General features: G+C 38.2%; 1 protein-coding gene across 1 annotated transcript in view; it reads right to left on the reverse strand.

The window, feature by feature from the left end:
- SLC44A5 (solute carrier family 44 member 5) overlaps window positions 1–15,537 on the reverse strand; it is a 406,025-nt gene that overhangs the window by 333 nt on the left and 390,155 nt on the right. The window contains exons 13-18 of the mRNA XM_030942323.1: window positions 10,609–10,740; window positions 5,241–5,340; window positions 2,701–2,793; window positions 1,842–1,929; window positions 1,077–1,339; window positions 453–547 (exon numbers count right to left, since the gene is read on the reverse strand). Of these exons, the coding sequence (XP_030798183.1) occupies window positions 453–547; window positions 1,077–1,339; window positions 1,842–1,929; window positions 2,701–2,793; window positions 5,241–5,340; window positions 10,609–10,740 (771 nt within the window). The remainder of the gene's footprint in view (window positions 1–452; window positions 548–1,076; window positions 1,340–1,841; window positions 1,930–2,700; window positions 2,794–5,240; window positions 5,341–10,608; window positions 10,741–15,537) is intronic.

A 15,537-nucleotide genomic window follows, 5' to 3' on the forward strand; every position in this document is an offset into this window, starting at 1 on the left:
TTAAGGTGCATTCCAAGCAAAGTGTATGTGTTTGTAAACAATATATATCAGGTATGAAGATTTATGCCCATGACACCCACATTTATATTTAAGCCTAACCTGACCTGAACTATAGACTTGGAGCTGCCAACCTGACATCTCCATTATGCTTCTCAACAGTAACATCTCAAAACAGAATTCTTAATCTCCTTTTTGAAATTTGTTTCTTCTGGCTTCCACAGCTTAATGAATAGGATCACGCACCTTTTCTCTCTTTCCTTCACCACTGTCCCTCCCCTCCCCTGACATCCACTCCTTCAGCATGCTCTCTCTGGTTTTCCTTCAGAACAGAAGAGGTCCCAAACATGCCCTTTCATCCTTATTACCCTAGTCCAAGTTATAATCATCAGGTCTCCTCTGACCCCCGACCCAACTGATTATCTTCACAAAAGTCAGGACATCTGAAATCTTACGTTTAAGACGGTGGTCCAAGTATTCTAGGACAATTTTAAACATTTGAATTAATGCAATAATTAAAGATCCAAATGCTAGGGATCCTGTGTGATATCTGCACAAAAATAAAATGAGAATAAGTTAAAACTTAATACTATTATTTAAAAGGATGCTAATTGAATCATTTTCACAAGTAAAAGGTATCTGCAGAAGGATTAACAACAAAGAGCCTTTTGCACTCTCTTATTTAGATTGATAAAGGTCTCTACAGAGGATTTTAAGCCATATACATCTGTCTTACCCTTCATCAGCATCAATGACACCAGTAGTCTATTATCATAAAATAGGATGGTTGTATTGCTCAATGGAGACACAGAGCCAAGTTAATCCTTGATCTTTCATTTGGTATCCTCCTCTATCTCTTTCTCTCTCAAATAACCTATAGCATTTAGAAGGAAATTGGCTTGGGTAGGGATTGTAAAACTGGCTGTGAAACCAGACAAAACCAATGGGCATCCATGAATTTTGATTCGTACCTTTGATTTCATTTGTCCCTTGCCACTTGAATTAATGAGCCAAGACTGAATTACAAGCACACCAAATGTAACTGACAAGACAGGTATAGGTTTCAACTTGGAACTTACCGTATGGCTCGCCCAAATGCAGTAAAAAGTGGATATCGTGGGATGTCATCAGGTTTTTTCATGGCCCAGTAATAAGTAGCAAATGCACCAGCAAGGGCACACTGACCCAATGCAACGACGAAGTTTATAAGCCAGAGAAAGACAAATAAGTTGTATACATGGAAGGTAGGGATGTATTGATGGTACAAGCTCTTTCCACCATAGAAAGCAAAGTTACACAGAGCCCCAGGGCAAGCTTTGGCAATTTCAGTTGTATTAAAAATCTGCATTCAGAAAAAAGAGCACAAGGACATAATATTAAATGTCACTCCAAGATAACAGCTCCCTGTGTTTTCCTCTTCCCCTTAATTGTGTGTCCTGTTTTTTCTCCATTAGCTCCTGCTCTTACTCCTCTATTTTCTGTTATATCACTTTATATAATTCTCTAATGAGCTCTGGAAAGTATCCCATTTTTCATCAAATGCTCATAATCTGCACCTACTATAATTTCACATTTATCAGTGTTGTTGTTGACCATACCTACTTTCTGTGGTCTTGGGTATATGGTAGGACAGGCACACTCAGGAAATACAGTGCTTTCTCTCCATTGTGCCCACTGTTTTCAATACTCTCCTGCTTACCTGACGCACACTCCCCTTCAGCACATAGTTGTCCCCATCAGTGCATAGGATCTCTGCTTCGGGACAATTCCTACAACACCTACAAAATGAATTACAGCCGAAGTCTATATTGAAGTAAGTAAATGACAGAATTTATTGTACTTACCTCTGGGTCACAGGTTTGATTTTCATGTATACAATGCCCCTCTGGAGCTATGACTTTGTACACAGGTACCCCTGATGTCGCCAAGAAACTGAATAGACTCCATTAAGGTTAAACTATTTGCTGGTAGATTGAAAATAAATGGACAAGAAACGAATACAGACAATTCAAAAGTGCATGAGAAATTAATTTCAAAAATGCCTAATATTTTAATAATATTCATCTATTTTTCAGGCCTAAATTAATGTAATGTGGGCCAGCTGCACAGAGCGGCCCCTTAAAAACAGTAAAATGTATAGGAGCTTTCTTGGCTTATTGCTAAGGAGCAATATCATGTGGAGACAAAATAAAACAAATCTACAATATGGACTATTTGAGGGGAAATTCAATCAGTAGATTGAAACGTTTTTAGCGCTTGGGAAAAAAAAATTAGTTATTGCTTTTTTTTTTTTTTTTTTTTGAGACGGAGTCTTGCTCTGTCACCCAGGCTGGAGTGCAGTGGCCGGATCTCAGCTCACTGCAAGCTCCGCCTCCCGGGTTTACGCCATTCTCCTGCCTCAGCCTCCTGAGTAGCTGGGACTACAGGCGCCCGCCACCACGCCCGGCTAGTTTTTTGTATTTTTTAGTAGAGACGGGGTTTCACTGTGTTAGCCAGGATGGTCTCGATCTCCTGACCTCGTGATCCGCCCGTCTCGGCCTCCCAAAGTGCTGGGATTACAGGCTTGAGCCACCGCGCCCGGCCTAGTTATTTCTTAGTACATGCCTCATCTTCCCAAGGATAGAAAACACTGAACACAAACTCCTGGTTCACGAATAGTCATGTGGAACCTGAGGTTTAAAGAGGCCAGTTACCAAAGGATACACGGCTGTCACGACCCAGTAGCAAATACAGATTGAGAGCAAAATGAAAGTTAAAGCTGGATAGACTAATGTACTAGGAACATATCCAATGGCTCTGAAATAAAACAAATAGTTGAAATTCAAAATGATTGTTAAAACTAAAATAAGATTTACACTGAATTAATTCTAAGAAAACTGGTAATAACCATGGACTCTTTTTTGGTGATCATTCTGGCATATTCTCAGTTGGTTTTACATTTTTATTTATTTATTTATTTACTTATTTTTAAAAGTAAGTTGAGGCGTTTTTCCGATGCACATGTTAGACTCCTGCCTAAAGTCCCTCAAATTTTCCTGCCTTTGGTTGCTACTGTCTGATCCATAAAGACTTGATACATTGTAATCATGACATTTCTTCCTTTTGTTTAGATTCTTAGACTTTTAAAATTGAAGAAGACCTTGAAGATCATGTGTCACACTGTGGGAATGCCCCACTAATTCAGGAATCCCCTATACTTCTTCAGAATGTGTTCACTAGCCTTTGGTGAACACACTGAGTAATGGGTACTTACTTTTACATGACATGGCTTATTCTATTTTCTTATCAAGGTATTAGAAATTTCTTCCTTATCTGCCTGTTTGCAACTTATATCCTCTAACTTCTGGGGAAGAAATGACCATTTTACCATTTTTTCCACATAGCAACCCTTCAGGTAATTCCTTATTCTTTTTTTCTTTGGAATATATAATGTCTATTTGCAGCTAAATGTATTTTTAAATTATAAATTCAAATTATATTTGAAAATATGATTTCTAAAATGCAATTTTGTAAAATATAATTATCAAGGATAATAATTCTTTGCTATTTTCTAATAGGACATGGCTTGTGAAATGTTCGCTATCTGACTGCATTACTTCTAATGACATCTGTTACATGATCTTTTCAGCATATGACACTGGATTAAACACAATACTGTTTCATATGGTCATTGAGAAATAAGATTAAAATCTTATCACTCCTAATGCATTAATGCTTAGATTATTTTGTATTTGCTACCTTCCTCCCCTCACTATTTAAGCTATCCTGTTTTCTCTTTTCTTCGTACACTGCTGTTAAGTGAATTATTGTGTCTCCTTAGGTTTACCCTGTATTCTCACACCTATTTATTTCAGTCCTTATTACCCCCTGAGCAAACTACCAGCCTGTTTCAGTTTTACCGGCCCTTTAACACAGACACATATACTCACACAAATGTTTAGAAATGAAACAAGTAGAGCAAGTTACAGTGAACTACACAATATCATACTACTTAAGAAATAAACACGGAAAATCAGTAGTTTTCAGTGGTTAATGATAGGTTATTGAGGGAAGGAGCGAGAGTTTAACTAACTGCTTGTTAACTATTTAAACCAGTGACTTCAGGTGGCACTATTATAATAAAAATAATAATATGGTAATTTTGATCAAATAATCCTTAAAGACTGTTAAAAATAATTTGGTTCTTGGTCATTAACAATGTAGTTTCCATCACACTAAATAGAGAGCATGGGTTGTTGGCTTTATAATAATGATTTCCCAGTTACTTCCATGCATTATTAAAAAGTTCACAGTATTATTCTTGAATGACCTTTTGGAATAGTGTGAAAACTATAGTCGTTATTATCTCTTGGCATGAATTTTATGAAAGATTTAGTGTTTATTTTGTAACTTTTAAAAAATAAAAATGACTCTAGGTATAAAGTGTTCCTAAATTATGAGCTTTAGATATGAAATGTATAGTCTGGTGCTCCTAGAATCAGTTGTCCTGTCTATTAGAAAATTACATCACTCAGACAGAAGTGGCAGTAGCATATAATTGACTTTATAGAACTGTGGTGATTTAAAGCTTTGCAAATAATCTCAACCATTAATATGAACATATGACCCAGTATGAAAATAATATAACATGTAATCTAGCTAACTTTTATATAACACTTTGTCACTTACTTTCACGTGTGTCATTCTCCTAACACATATTTGGTGTTCAAAAACTGCTAATACACAGACTGAATAGGTTTTACACTTATTTTACCCTATGATTATTGAGGCTTGGGGATATTAAAGGACTTGTTAGTAGTGACCTTTCTAATAAGTGGCAGAGTGTGAACTTGAACAAGTTTTCCTGAATGGAAGATGCTTTCTTTTAAACGTCTTGTTGCCCAGGCTGGAGTGCAATGTCACGATCTCAGCTCATCACAACCTCTGCCTCCCGGTTCAAGTGATTCTCTTGCCTCAGCCTCCCAAGTAGCTGGGATTGCAGGCATGTGCCACCACGCCTGGCTAATTTTGTATCTTTAGTAGAGACGGGGTTTCTCCATGTTGGTCAGGCTGGTCTCAAACTCCCGACCTCAGGTGATCCGCCTGCCTCGGCCTCCCAAAGTGCTGGGATTACAGGTGTGAGCCACTGCACCCAGCCAAAAGTGATCTTAAAAGGAAAATAGGTGAGGTATTTATGCAAGGGACAGTGACTGATTTTACTGACCTGATACACTTTAGCTGAGTTTCTACATTAAGGGCCTTACTTGCTTCCTTCCTTCAGCAGGATAATGGCCACTCGGATTCGATTCCTGAGGAAGATCAGCATGAGGATGACAATCACTTCAATGATGCAGAGTATTATCACTTTGAACAGGAAAAAAAAAAAATCAGTCTGTAATAGAAGTAGATACGGAAACAAACCTTCCCTGCAAATGCTAGGATTGAACTTTATGATTATTTCTGCTAATTTTGACACCTCATAATCTAAGCAGTGTTATCTCTCCAAAAATGCCAATCTTAGAAATTAACTTTCACAAAATCCTAAGAAATCTAGATTAAAGCCTTTAGCAAGAGCTTGAACATCTCTTTTGGAAAGGGTTCATCTCATCCGTAAAAGCATTTCACACAACTTGTAGAACTTAGAAAATAGGAATGGAAAAAGGGAAGGGCTGCTTTAGATAGTTCTATTTTAGATGTTTTCACCTTTAATTCATTGAGTAAGACAATATACAGAAGACATGTTTTGAGCTGTTCACTTTCCTCATAATGCCTCTTAATTGTCCTTGCTGGCTGGCAGGGCAGATTCTTGGCTGTCCCATTACTTGTGATTCTTTGCACTATGGCCACCACTGATGAAATCAGGGTGTAAACTTAACCCAACTTGGCCAATATAAGTATTAGAATTGAAACTAAGGGAACCTAGTTCAGTAAACTTAATTTATTTAGTCTTGAAGTTTATAAATCTTGAATTGTAGGTTATACAAACTGTGTCAAAACCATCTTTATGGAAATAAGTGAATCTGCAAAGAAAGAATAAAGTATAGATGTATAAAGCAAGACAGCAAGGAGAGGAAATCTTGGGTTCTTTTTGGCTTTCGTTTCCTGACTCCAAGTAAACTTTGAAGTCCAGCTAGCTTTTGCTTTTTTGAGTTTGGCAAGGCACTTATATCCTTACAGTAAATACTGTCTGCTTTGCTCTCAGCCTGTTCCAGTTTTCTTTTCTCTTCAGCTAGCCTGAATTAGTTTTTTTAAACTTGAAGCCAAATACCATCAATTATTATATTTCCTCATTTCTAAGGCATATCCTTAATTAAATAATAACTTTTTAGGAAAAGTAAAGAAACACTTCATTAAATGTTTATTCAATAATTTTAAGATGCATCCTGATTTCAGAAATGTTAAAAAGTAAAAGGTATGGATCTTAAAATCAAGAAAAAGAATCTAAAATTGTAAAGGGAACTTAATGGAAACTTAAATTCCCACTTGTGAAAGAATCCAGTCTCTAACCTCCTTGCTAGATGGTTATTTAGCTCATGCTTGAACAGTTCTGTTGATGGAGAGCTCATTATTTCATTCTATTATTATATCACTAAAACTCTGACACATCACACATCAGTTACCATCTCCAAGTAAGTAGAAGTTCACCCAGAGGTATACGAAGATCTTAGTAGTGTATCATCTCATGTCTAAATCTTCCTTTAGTTATACTATGTATTTATGTTTTCATGTACATTTTATTCTGTTAAAACACTAATTTGAACCCAAAATTGTGGCGTGTAACCATATTAAGCTAAAATTGTTATCTTCTTTGAATGAACCTATAAAGATAATACATATAAGAATCACTTTATATTATGACATTGCACTGTTCAAAACTGTATATTTAACTTCCACCTTTATAAAATTGCACACTCAAAATAATTACATTAGAGAAATATAACTGTCTTTTGAACTTATGTACAGTCATGCACTGCATGACAATGTTTTGGTTAACAATGGACTGCATATACAATGCCAGTCCTGTAAGATTATAATGGAGCTGAAAAATTCCTATTGCCCAGTGGCATCATACCGCAATGCATTACTCATGTGTTTGGAGTGATGTTGGTATAAACAAACCTGTTGTGCTGACAGTCGTATAAAAGTACAGCACATACAAGTATGTATAGCATATAATGCTTGATAATAGCAAGGAATGAGTTTGTTATTGTTTTATGTATTTACTACACAATACTTTTTGTTATTTCAGAGTGTACTCCCACTACTTACTATAAAAAAGTTATCTTTAAACTAGCCTCAAGTGGGTCTTTCAGGAATATTCCAGAAGAAGGCATTGTTATCATAGGAGATGACAGCTCCATGTTTTTTATTGTCCCCAAAGACCTTCCAGTGGCACAAGATATGGAGGTGGAAGAAAGTGATATTGATGATCCTGACCTTGTGTAGGTCTAGGATAACGTATATATTTGTGTCTTTAAATTTTAAATTTTTGTTTCTAATTTTTTAAATAAAATAAATAGAGACAGGGTCTCACTCTGTTGCCCAGGCTGGTCTTGAACTCCTGGGCTCAAACAATCCTCCCACCTTGGCCTCCCAAAGTGCTATGATTATAAGCATGAGCCACCACGCCTGGTCTGTGCCTCCATTTTTAACAAAACATATTGAAAGTGAAAAAAACAAACAAACAAACAAACAAAATCTTAAAAATAGAAAAAGCTTTTAGAATTAGAATGCAAAGAAAGAAAATGTTTTTGTACAGCTGTTTGTATAAGTGTTATTATAAAAGAGTCAAAAATTAAAGCTAAATGTTATAAAAGTCAAAAAGTTAAAAAAATAAAAATTTATAAATTAAAAAAGTTATAGTAAGCTAAGGTTAATTATTGAAGAAAGTTTTTGATATATATGTACAGTGCTTATAAAGTCTACAGTAGTGTACAGTAATGCTCTTCACATTCACTCACCACTCACTGACACCCAGAACACCTTCCAGATCTGCAAGCTCCATTCATAGTAAACACTCTTTACATGGGTACCATTTTAAAAAATCTTTTATGCCATATCTTTACTGTATCTTTCCTATGTTTAAATATATAAACTCTTGCCATTGTATTATAATTTCCTACAGTATTCAGCAGAGTAACACGCTGTATGGGCTTGTAGACTAGGAGCAATAGGCTATTACATGTAGCCTAAGAGTGTAGTAGGCTATGCCATCTAGGTTTGCATAAGTATACTCTATGATGTTTACACAATGAAAAAAATTGCCTAACAATGCATTTCTCAGAACATATTTCTCTCATTAAGCAACACATGACTAATCCTGTATCCCCCCTTTTGTTTGAATAAGAGCAAATAATATAAATATATTTGATGCCCTATAGAGTCATCAGTATAACTGTAACTTAACAAAGGGCGAGACTGGCGCCTGGGGGCTAAGAGATATACACGAGTTCATAGTTAATAGCAGAAATGTGAATAGAACCATCTCTGAACACAAAGTAGAACTCATGAAATTACAATTTTGGTATTTATAACTCTGCCTACTTTCAGTGTTTGTGTTAATGAATATAATTTCACATATATGCTTTTGTTGTTGGTGCCTAGAATTTTGTCCAAACACAGAGCAAGTAATCAATTAAAGTCTGAAAAGTGAGTTATGAAAGCGGAGGCTTATTTGAGTTTTCAGTATCCCTAGACTTGAAAATTCTAATAAGCTCTGTATTTTACTAAAAGTACATCTCTTTACTTTTCCAATGGCAGATTCTGATCACCTCAGTGGTGCTTGTGTGGAAGGGTCTTATGAGACAGCAGGGGGTGGGCACAGAACCTGTAACTAAGATCCATCCAAGAGTAAAACTAGAAGTTTCAATACATAATGGGTGACATTTGTCACCTTTAGAAATAATAGACAACAGTAAGTGGGTTGCTGAAGAGACATGGAATCATTTAAATTCAGCAAAAATGATGAGGGTGCAATTCCCTGATCCTGATGAGGATGCCTGATTTTTGCAGTTAAAAAGTTATAAATGAAACAATTCTATAACATATTTGGAAAAAAGATGTCAGTGAAGGATATTAGTCTGTGTGAGAGCTAGAAATGAGAAGCCAAACAGTAAGAAGTTGGAGTTTGATCCAGTGTTTTTTTTTTTTTTTTTAAGAGAAAAACTAAATGTGGTAGAGAAGGAATCTGGGAGGGTCATCTGTGCTGCTCAGCTAGGTCATCAAGGTTGGCATCGTCTGAGGAAAGCATCTCCCACTGCTGTCTGAGCCCCTTTGCTAAAATAGCTTCTGATTGGTAATCTTGCTTTCCAGGTGCTCTGATCCCAGGAAGGTAGTATCCTATATGGAAAATATCTGCACTTTGGTCACCAGGAGACTATCCTAATGATGTAAACAAATATAGGGTGCCTTGGTGACTTAACATGAGCTTGTCCTTGAAAGCCTGAGGATCCTCGAATGAAGTGGCAAAGTCAAGTTTTCAAATTGGTGGGAATGGGACCCATGCCTGGAATAATGATGCCCCACCGAGATATTGCTCCCTTCTGAGGTTCTTTCTGGGCTTCTTACCGGGCTGCCTTGAATGTGTCTCGCCCGGCTCTCTAACTTCAAGAATATAAAGATGATTTCTTTTTTAAAACAACATGTAGTCAGAGATTATTTTGAAAATCTTGATAAAAGAACACAAATCTTACAAGGAGTATTGTAATAACACCATTCTAGGAATATAAGATTAAAACCATCTCTGAAATCATCCTGCTTAAAAAATTTTGTTACATTTAAAGAAATATTTAAATTTGTTAATATTAAAAAATATTATCCTTAAGAAATTAAAAACCTTGAAGAAACACTTCAAAAATGCAAATTTATTTTCAGATACTTATTACTCATAATTCCTATAAATGGTTTAAATGTTTTGTTACAAAAAAATGGTTGTTTTTCCTTTTCCTTTTTTTTTAAAAAACAAGTTTGAGGCTGGGCACAGTGGCTCACGCCAGCACAGTGGCTCACGCCAGCACAGTGGCTCATGCCAGCATATTAGAAGGCTGAGGTGGGAGGATCACTTGAGCCCAGAGATTCAAGAGCGGCCTAGGCAACCTAGGGAGACCCCATCTCTACAAAAAATTAAAAAATTAGCCAGGCATGGTGGCACACGTCTGTGGTCCTAGCTACTCGGGAGGCTGGGGTGGTAGAATTGCTTGAGTTTGGGAGGTCAAGGGTGAAGTTAGCTATGATTGTGCCACTGCACTCCAGCCTGTGTGATAGAGCAAGACCCTATCTCAGAAAATAAAATAAATAAATAAATAATAAGTTTGAAAAATCAAGCATTTGTTTCTTTTTAAACATCTTTCTTAGATAGCCAGTTAATGCCTATAAATGTCTACAACTAAACCATTTTAATTTGAAGGCAAATGTCTTGAGGTCCTTGTAAGATAGTATTTTCTTAGATTATACAATACATTTTCCTCAATGACTTTTCCACTTACTATAGTTAGAGGATTATAGACACATTACCTTTTATGACACTAGTGATAAATACATTTAACAGGTTATACCAACCCAAGTTTTCCTTTAGACAAAAATATGTTTTCTCATTATTACAATTTTAATGAAACCAGTTTTTAAAATACTCACTAAATGTGAACCATGTTTGTTGCAGTTCAAAGTACATGCTTATGTTAGTCTGAATCCCGATGTCATAGATAGTTAATACAGAACTTGGGTGTGCCTGAAGATTGGTGTACTGTTGGTAACAGTGCCATATTCCTTGAAAAAGAAAGAAAAACAGAATAATATAAAATATGATTTTCTGAAATAGGAGCTATATGTGCTCATCATACGTATCTACATGAAACTGATCAGCATGTAATTTCTGCAAAGGCAAGACACATATTTACACAGCAAATATTTTATTTGGATCCAACAGTCTAAATGTGCTACTATATTTGATATAAATGTTTTCAGTATTTGTCTTGATAATTATGGCAGCATCTGGCTTTAAATGTCCTTTTGACTAGAAATGGCCTTAATGTCTATCAGTAGGACATCATGATATATTTGTTCAGTAGAAAGATGCGTCAAGGGGGGGTGGAGCAAGATGGCCGAATAGGAACAGCTCCAGTCTCCAACTCCCAGCGCGAGCGACACAGAAGACTGGTGATTTCTGCATTTTCAACTGAGGTACTGGGGTCATCTCACTAGGGAGTGCCGGACAATCAGTGCTGGTCAGCTGCTGCAGCCTGACCAGCGAGAGCTGAAGCAGGGCGAGGCATCGCCTCACCTGGAAGCCAAGGGGGAAGGGAATCCGTTTTCCTAGCCAGGGGAACTGAGACACACAACACCTGGAAAATCGGGTAACTCCCACCCCAATACTGCGCTTTAAGCAGACAGGCACACCAGGAGAATACATCCCACACCTGGCCGGGAGGGTCCCACGCCCACGGAGCCTCCCTCACTGCTAACACAGCAGTCTGCCACGATCTATCCGCAAGGCAGCAGCGAGGCTGGGGGAAGGGCGCCCGCCATTGCTGAGGCTTAAGTAGGTAAACAAAGCCGCTGGGAAGCTCGAACTGGGTGGAGCTCACAGCAGCTCAAGGAAGCCTGCCTGTCTCTGTAGTCTCCACCTCTGGGGACAGCGCACAGCTGAAGACCAACAGGGGAAGCAGCGGGGGCCGGTGCAGACGCGAACGACTCTGTCTGACAGCTTTGGGGAGAGCCGTGGATCTCCCAACGCGGAGGTTGAGATCTGAGAACGGACAGACTGCCTGCTCAGGTGGGTCCCTGACCCCTGAGTAGCCTAGCTGGGAGACATCCCCCACTAGGGGCAGTCTGACACCCCATACCTCACAGGGTGGAGTACACCCCTGAGAGGAAACTTCCAAAGGAAGAATCAGACAGGTACACTCGCTGTTCAGCAATATTCTATCTTCGGCAACCTCTGCTGCTGATACCCAGGCAAACAGGGTCTGGAGTGGACCTCAAGCAATCTCCAACAGACCAACAGACAGTCCTTCTGACTGTCAGAAGGAAAACTATCAAACAGGAAGGACACCTATACCAAAACCCCATCAGTACGTCACCATCATCAAAGACCAGAGACAGATAAAACCACAAAGATGGGGAAGAAGCAGGGCAGAAAAGCTGGAAATTCAAAAAATAAGAGCGCATCTCCCCCTGCAAAGGAGCGCAGCCCATCGCCAGCAACGGATCAAAGCTGGTCAGAGAATGACTTTGACGAGATGAGAGAAGAAGGCTTCAGTCCATCAAACTTCTCAGAGCTAAAGAAGGAATTATGTACCCAGCGCAAAGAAACTAAAAATCTTGAAAAAAGAGTGGAAGAATTGACAGCTAGACTAATTAATGCAGAGAAGATCATAAACGAAATGACAGAGATGAAAACCATGACACGAGAAATACGTGACAAATGCACAAGCTTCCGTAACCGACTCGATCAACTGGAAGAAAGAGTATCAGCGATTGAGGATCAAATGAATGAAATGAAGCGAGAAGAGAAACCAAAAGAAAAAAGAAGAAAAAGAAATGCACAAAGCCTGCAAGAAGTATGGGATTATGTAAAAAGACCAAATCTACGTCTGATTGGGGTACCTGAAAGTGAGGGGGAAAATGGAACCAAGTTGGAAAACACTCTTCAGGATATCATCCAGGAGAACTTCCCCAACCTAGTAGGGCAGGCCAACATTCAAATTCAGGAAATATAGAGAACGCCACAAAGATACTCCTCCAGAAGAGCAACTCCAAGACACATAATTGCCAGATTCACCAAAGTTGAAATGAAGGAAAAAATCTTAAGGGCAGCCAGAGAGAAAGGTCGGGTGACCCACAAAGGGAAGCCCATCAGACTAACAGCAGATCTCTCGGCAGAAACTCTACAAGCCAGAAGAGAGTGGGGGCCAATATTCAACGTTCTTAAAGAAAAGAATTTTCAACCCAGAATTTCATATCCAGCCAAACTAAGTTTCATAAGTGAAGGAGAAATAAAATCCTTTACAGAGAAGCAAATGCTTAGAGATTTTGTCACCACCAGGCCTGCCTTACAAGAGACCCTGAAGGAAGCCCTAAATATGGAAAGAAACAACCGGTACCAGCCATTGCAAAAACATGCCAAAATGTAAAGACCATCGAGGCTAGGAAGAAACTGCATCAACTAACGAACAAAATAACCAGTTAATATCATAATGACAGGATCAAGTTCACACATAACAATATTAACCTTAAATGTAAATGGACTAAATGCTCCAATTAAAAGCACAGACTGGCAAACTGGATAAAGAGTCAAGACCCATCAGTCTGCTGTATTCAGGAGACCCATCTCACATGCAGAGACATACATAGGCTCAAAATAAAGGGATGGAGGAAGATCTACCAAGCAAATGGAGAACAAAAAAAAGCAGGGGTTGCAATCCTAGTCTCTGATAAAACAGACTTGAAACCATCAAAGATCAAAAGAGACAAAGAAGGCCATTACATAATGGTAAAGGGATCAATTCAACAGGAAGAGCTAACCCTCCTAAATATATATGCACCCAATACAGGAGCACCCAGATTCATAAAGCAAGTCCTTAGAGACTTACAAAGAGACTTAGACTCCCATACAATAACAATGGGAGACTTCAACACTCCACTGTCAACATTAGACAGATCAACGAGGCAGAAAGTTAACAAGGATATCCAGGAATTGAACTCATCTCTGCACCAAGCGGACCTAATAGACATCTATAGAACTCTCCACCCCAAATCAACAGAATATACATTCTTCTCAGCACCACATCGCACTTATTCCAAAATTGACCACATAATTGGAAGTAAAACACTCCTCAGCAAATGTAAAAGAACAGAAATTATAACAAACTATCTCTCAGACCACAGTGCAATCAAACTAGAACTCAGGACTAAGAAACTCAATCAAAACCGCTCAACTACATGGAAACTGAACAACCTGCTCCTGAATGACTACTGGGTACACAACGAAATGAAAGCAGAAATAAAGATGTTCTTTGAAACCAATGAGAACAAAGATACAACATACCAGAATCTCTGGGACACATTTAAAGCAGTGTGTAGAGGGAAATTTATAGCACTAAATGCCCACAAGAGAAAGCAGGAAAGATCTAAAATTGACACTCTAACATCACAATTAAAAGAACTAGAGAGGCAAGAGCAAACACATTCAAAAGCTAGCAGAAGGCAAGAAATAACTAACATCAGAGCAGAACTGAAGGAGATAGAGACAAAAAAAAACCCTCCAAAAAATCAATGAATCCAGGAGTTGGTTTTTTGAAAAGATCAACAAAACTGACAGACTGCTAGCAAGACTAATAAAGAAGAAAAGAGAGAGGAATCAAATAGACACAATAAAAAATAATAAAGGGGATATCACCACGGACCCCACAGAAATACAGACTACCATCAGAGAATACTATAAACACCTCTACGCAAATCAACTAGAAAATCTAGAAGAAATGGATAATTTCCTGGACACTTACACTCTCCCAAGACTAAACCAGGAAGAAGTTGAATCCCTGAATAGACCAATAGCAGGCTCTGAAATTGAGGCAACAATTAATAGCCTACCCACCAAAAAAAGTCCAGGACCAGATGGATTCACAGCTGAATTCTACCAGAGGTACAAGGAGGAGCTGGTACCATTCCTTCTGAAACTATTCCAATCAATAGAAAAAGAGGGAATCCTCCCTAACTCATTTTATGAGGCCAACATCATCCTGATACCAAAGCCTGGCAGAGACACAACAAAAAAAGAGAATTTTAGACCAATATCCCTGATGAACATCGATGCAAAAATCCTCAATAAAATACTGGCAAACCGGATTCAGCAGCACATCAAAAAGCTTATCCACCATGATCAAGTGGGCTTCATCCCTGGGATGCAAGGCTGGTTCAACATTCGCAAATCAATAAACGTAATCCAGCATATAAACAGAACCAAAGACAAGAACCACATGATTATCTCAATAGATGCAGAAAAGGCTTTTGACAAAATTCAACAGCCCTTCATGCTAAAAACGCTCAATAAATTCGGTATTGATGGAACGTACCTCAAAATAATAAGACCTATTTATGACAAACCCACAGCTAATATCATTCTGAATGGGCAAAAACTGGAAAAATTCCCTTTGAAAACTGGCACAAGACAGGGATGCCCTCTCTCACCACTCCTATTCAACATAGTGTTGGAAGTTCTGGCTAGGGCGATCAGGCAAGAGAAAGAAATCAAGGGTATCCAGTTAGGAAAAGAAGAAGTCAAATTGTCCCTGTTTGCAGATGACATGATTGTATATTTAGAAAACCCCAGCGTCTCAGCCCAAAATCTCCTTAAGCTGATAAGCAACTTCAGCAAAGTCTCAGGATACAAAATTAATGTGCAAAAATCACAAGCATTCTTATACACCAGTAACAGACAAGCAGAGAGCCAAATCAGGAATGAACTTCCATTCACAATTGCTTCAAAGAGAATAAAATACCTAGGAATCCAGCTTACAAGGGATGTAAAGGACCTCTTCAAGGAGAACTACAAACCACTGCTCA

The sequence above is a fragment of the Rhinopithecus roxellana genome, chromosome 12, assembly GCF_007565055.1.
Source record: "Rhinopithecus roxellana isolate Shanxi Qingling chromosome 12, ASM756505v1, whole genome shotgun sequence".
Lineage (NCBI taxonomy): Eukaryota > Metazoa > Chordata > Mammalia > Primates > Cercopithecidae > Rhinopithecus > Rhinopithecus roxellana.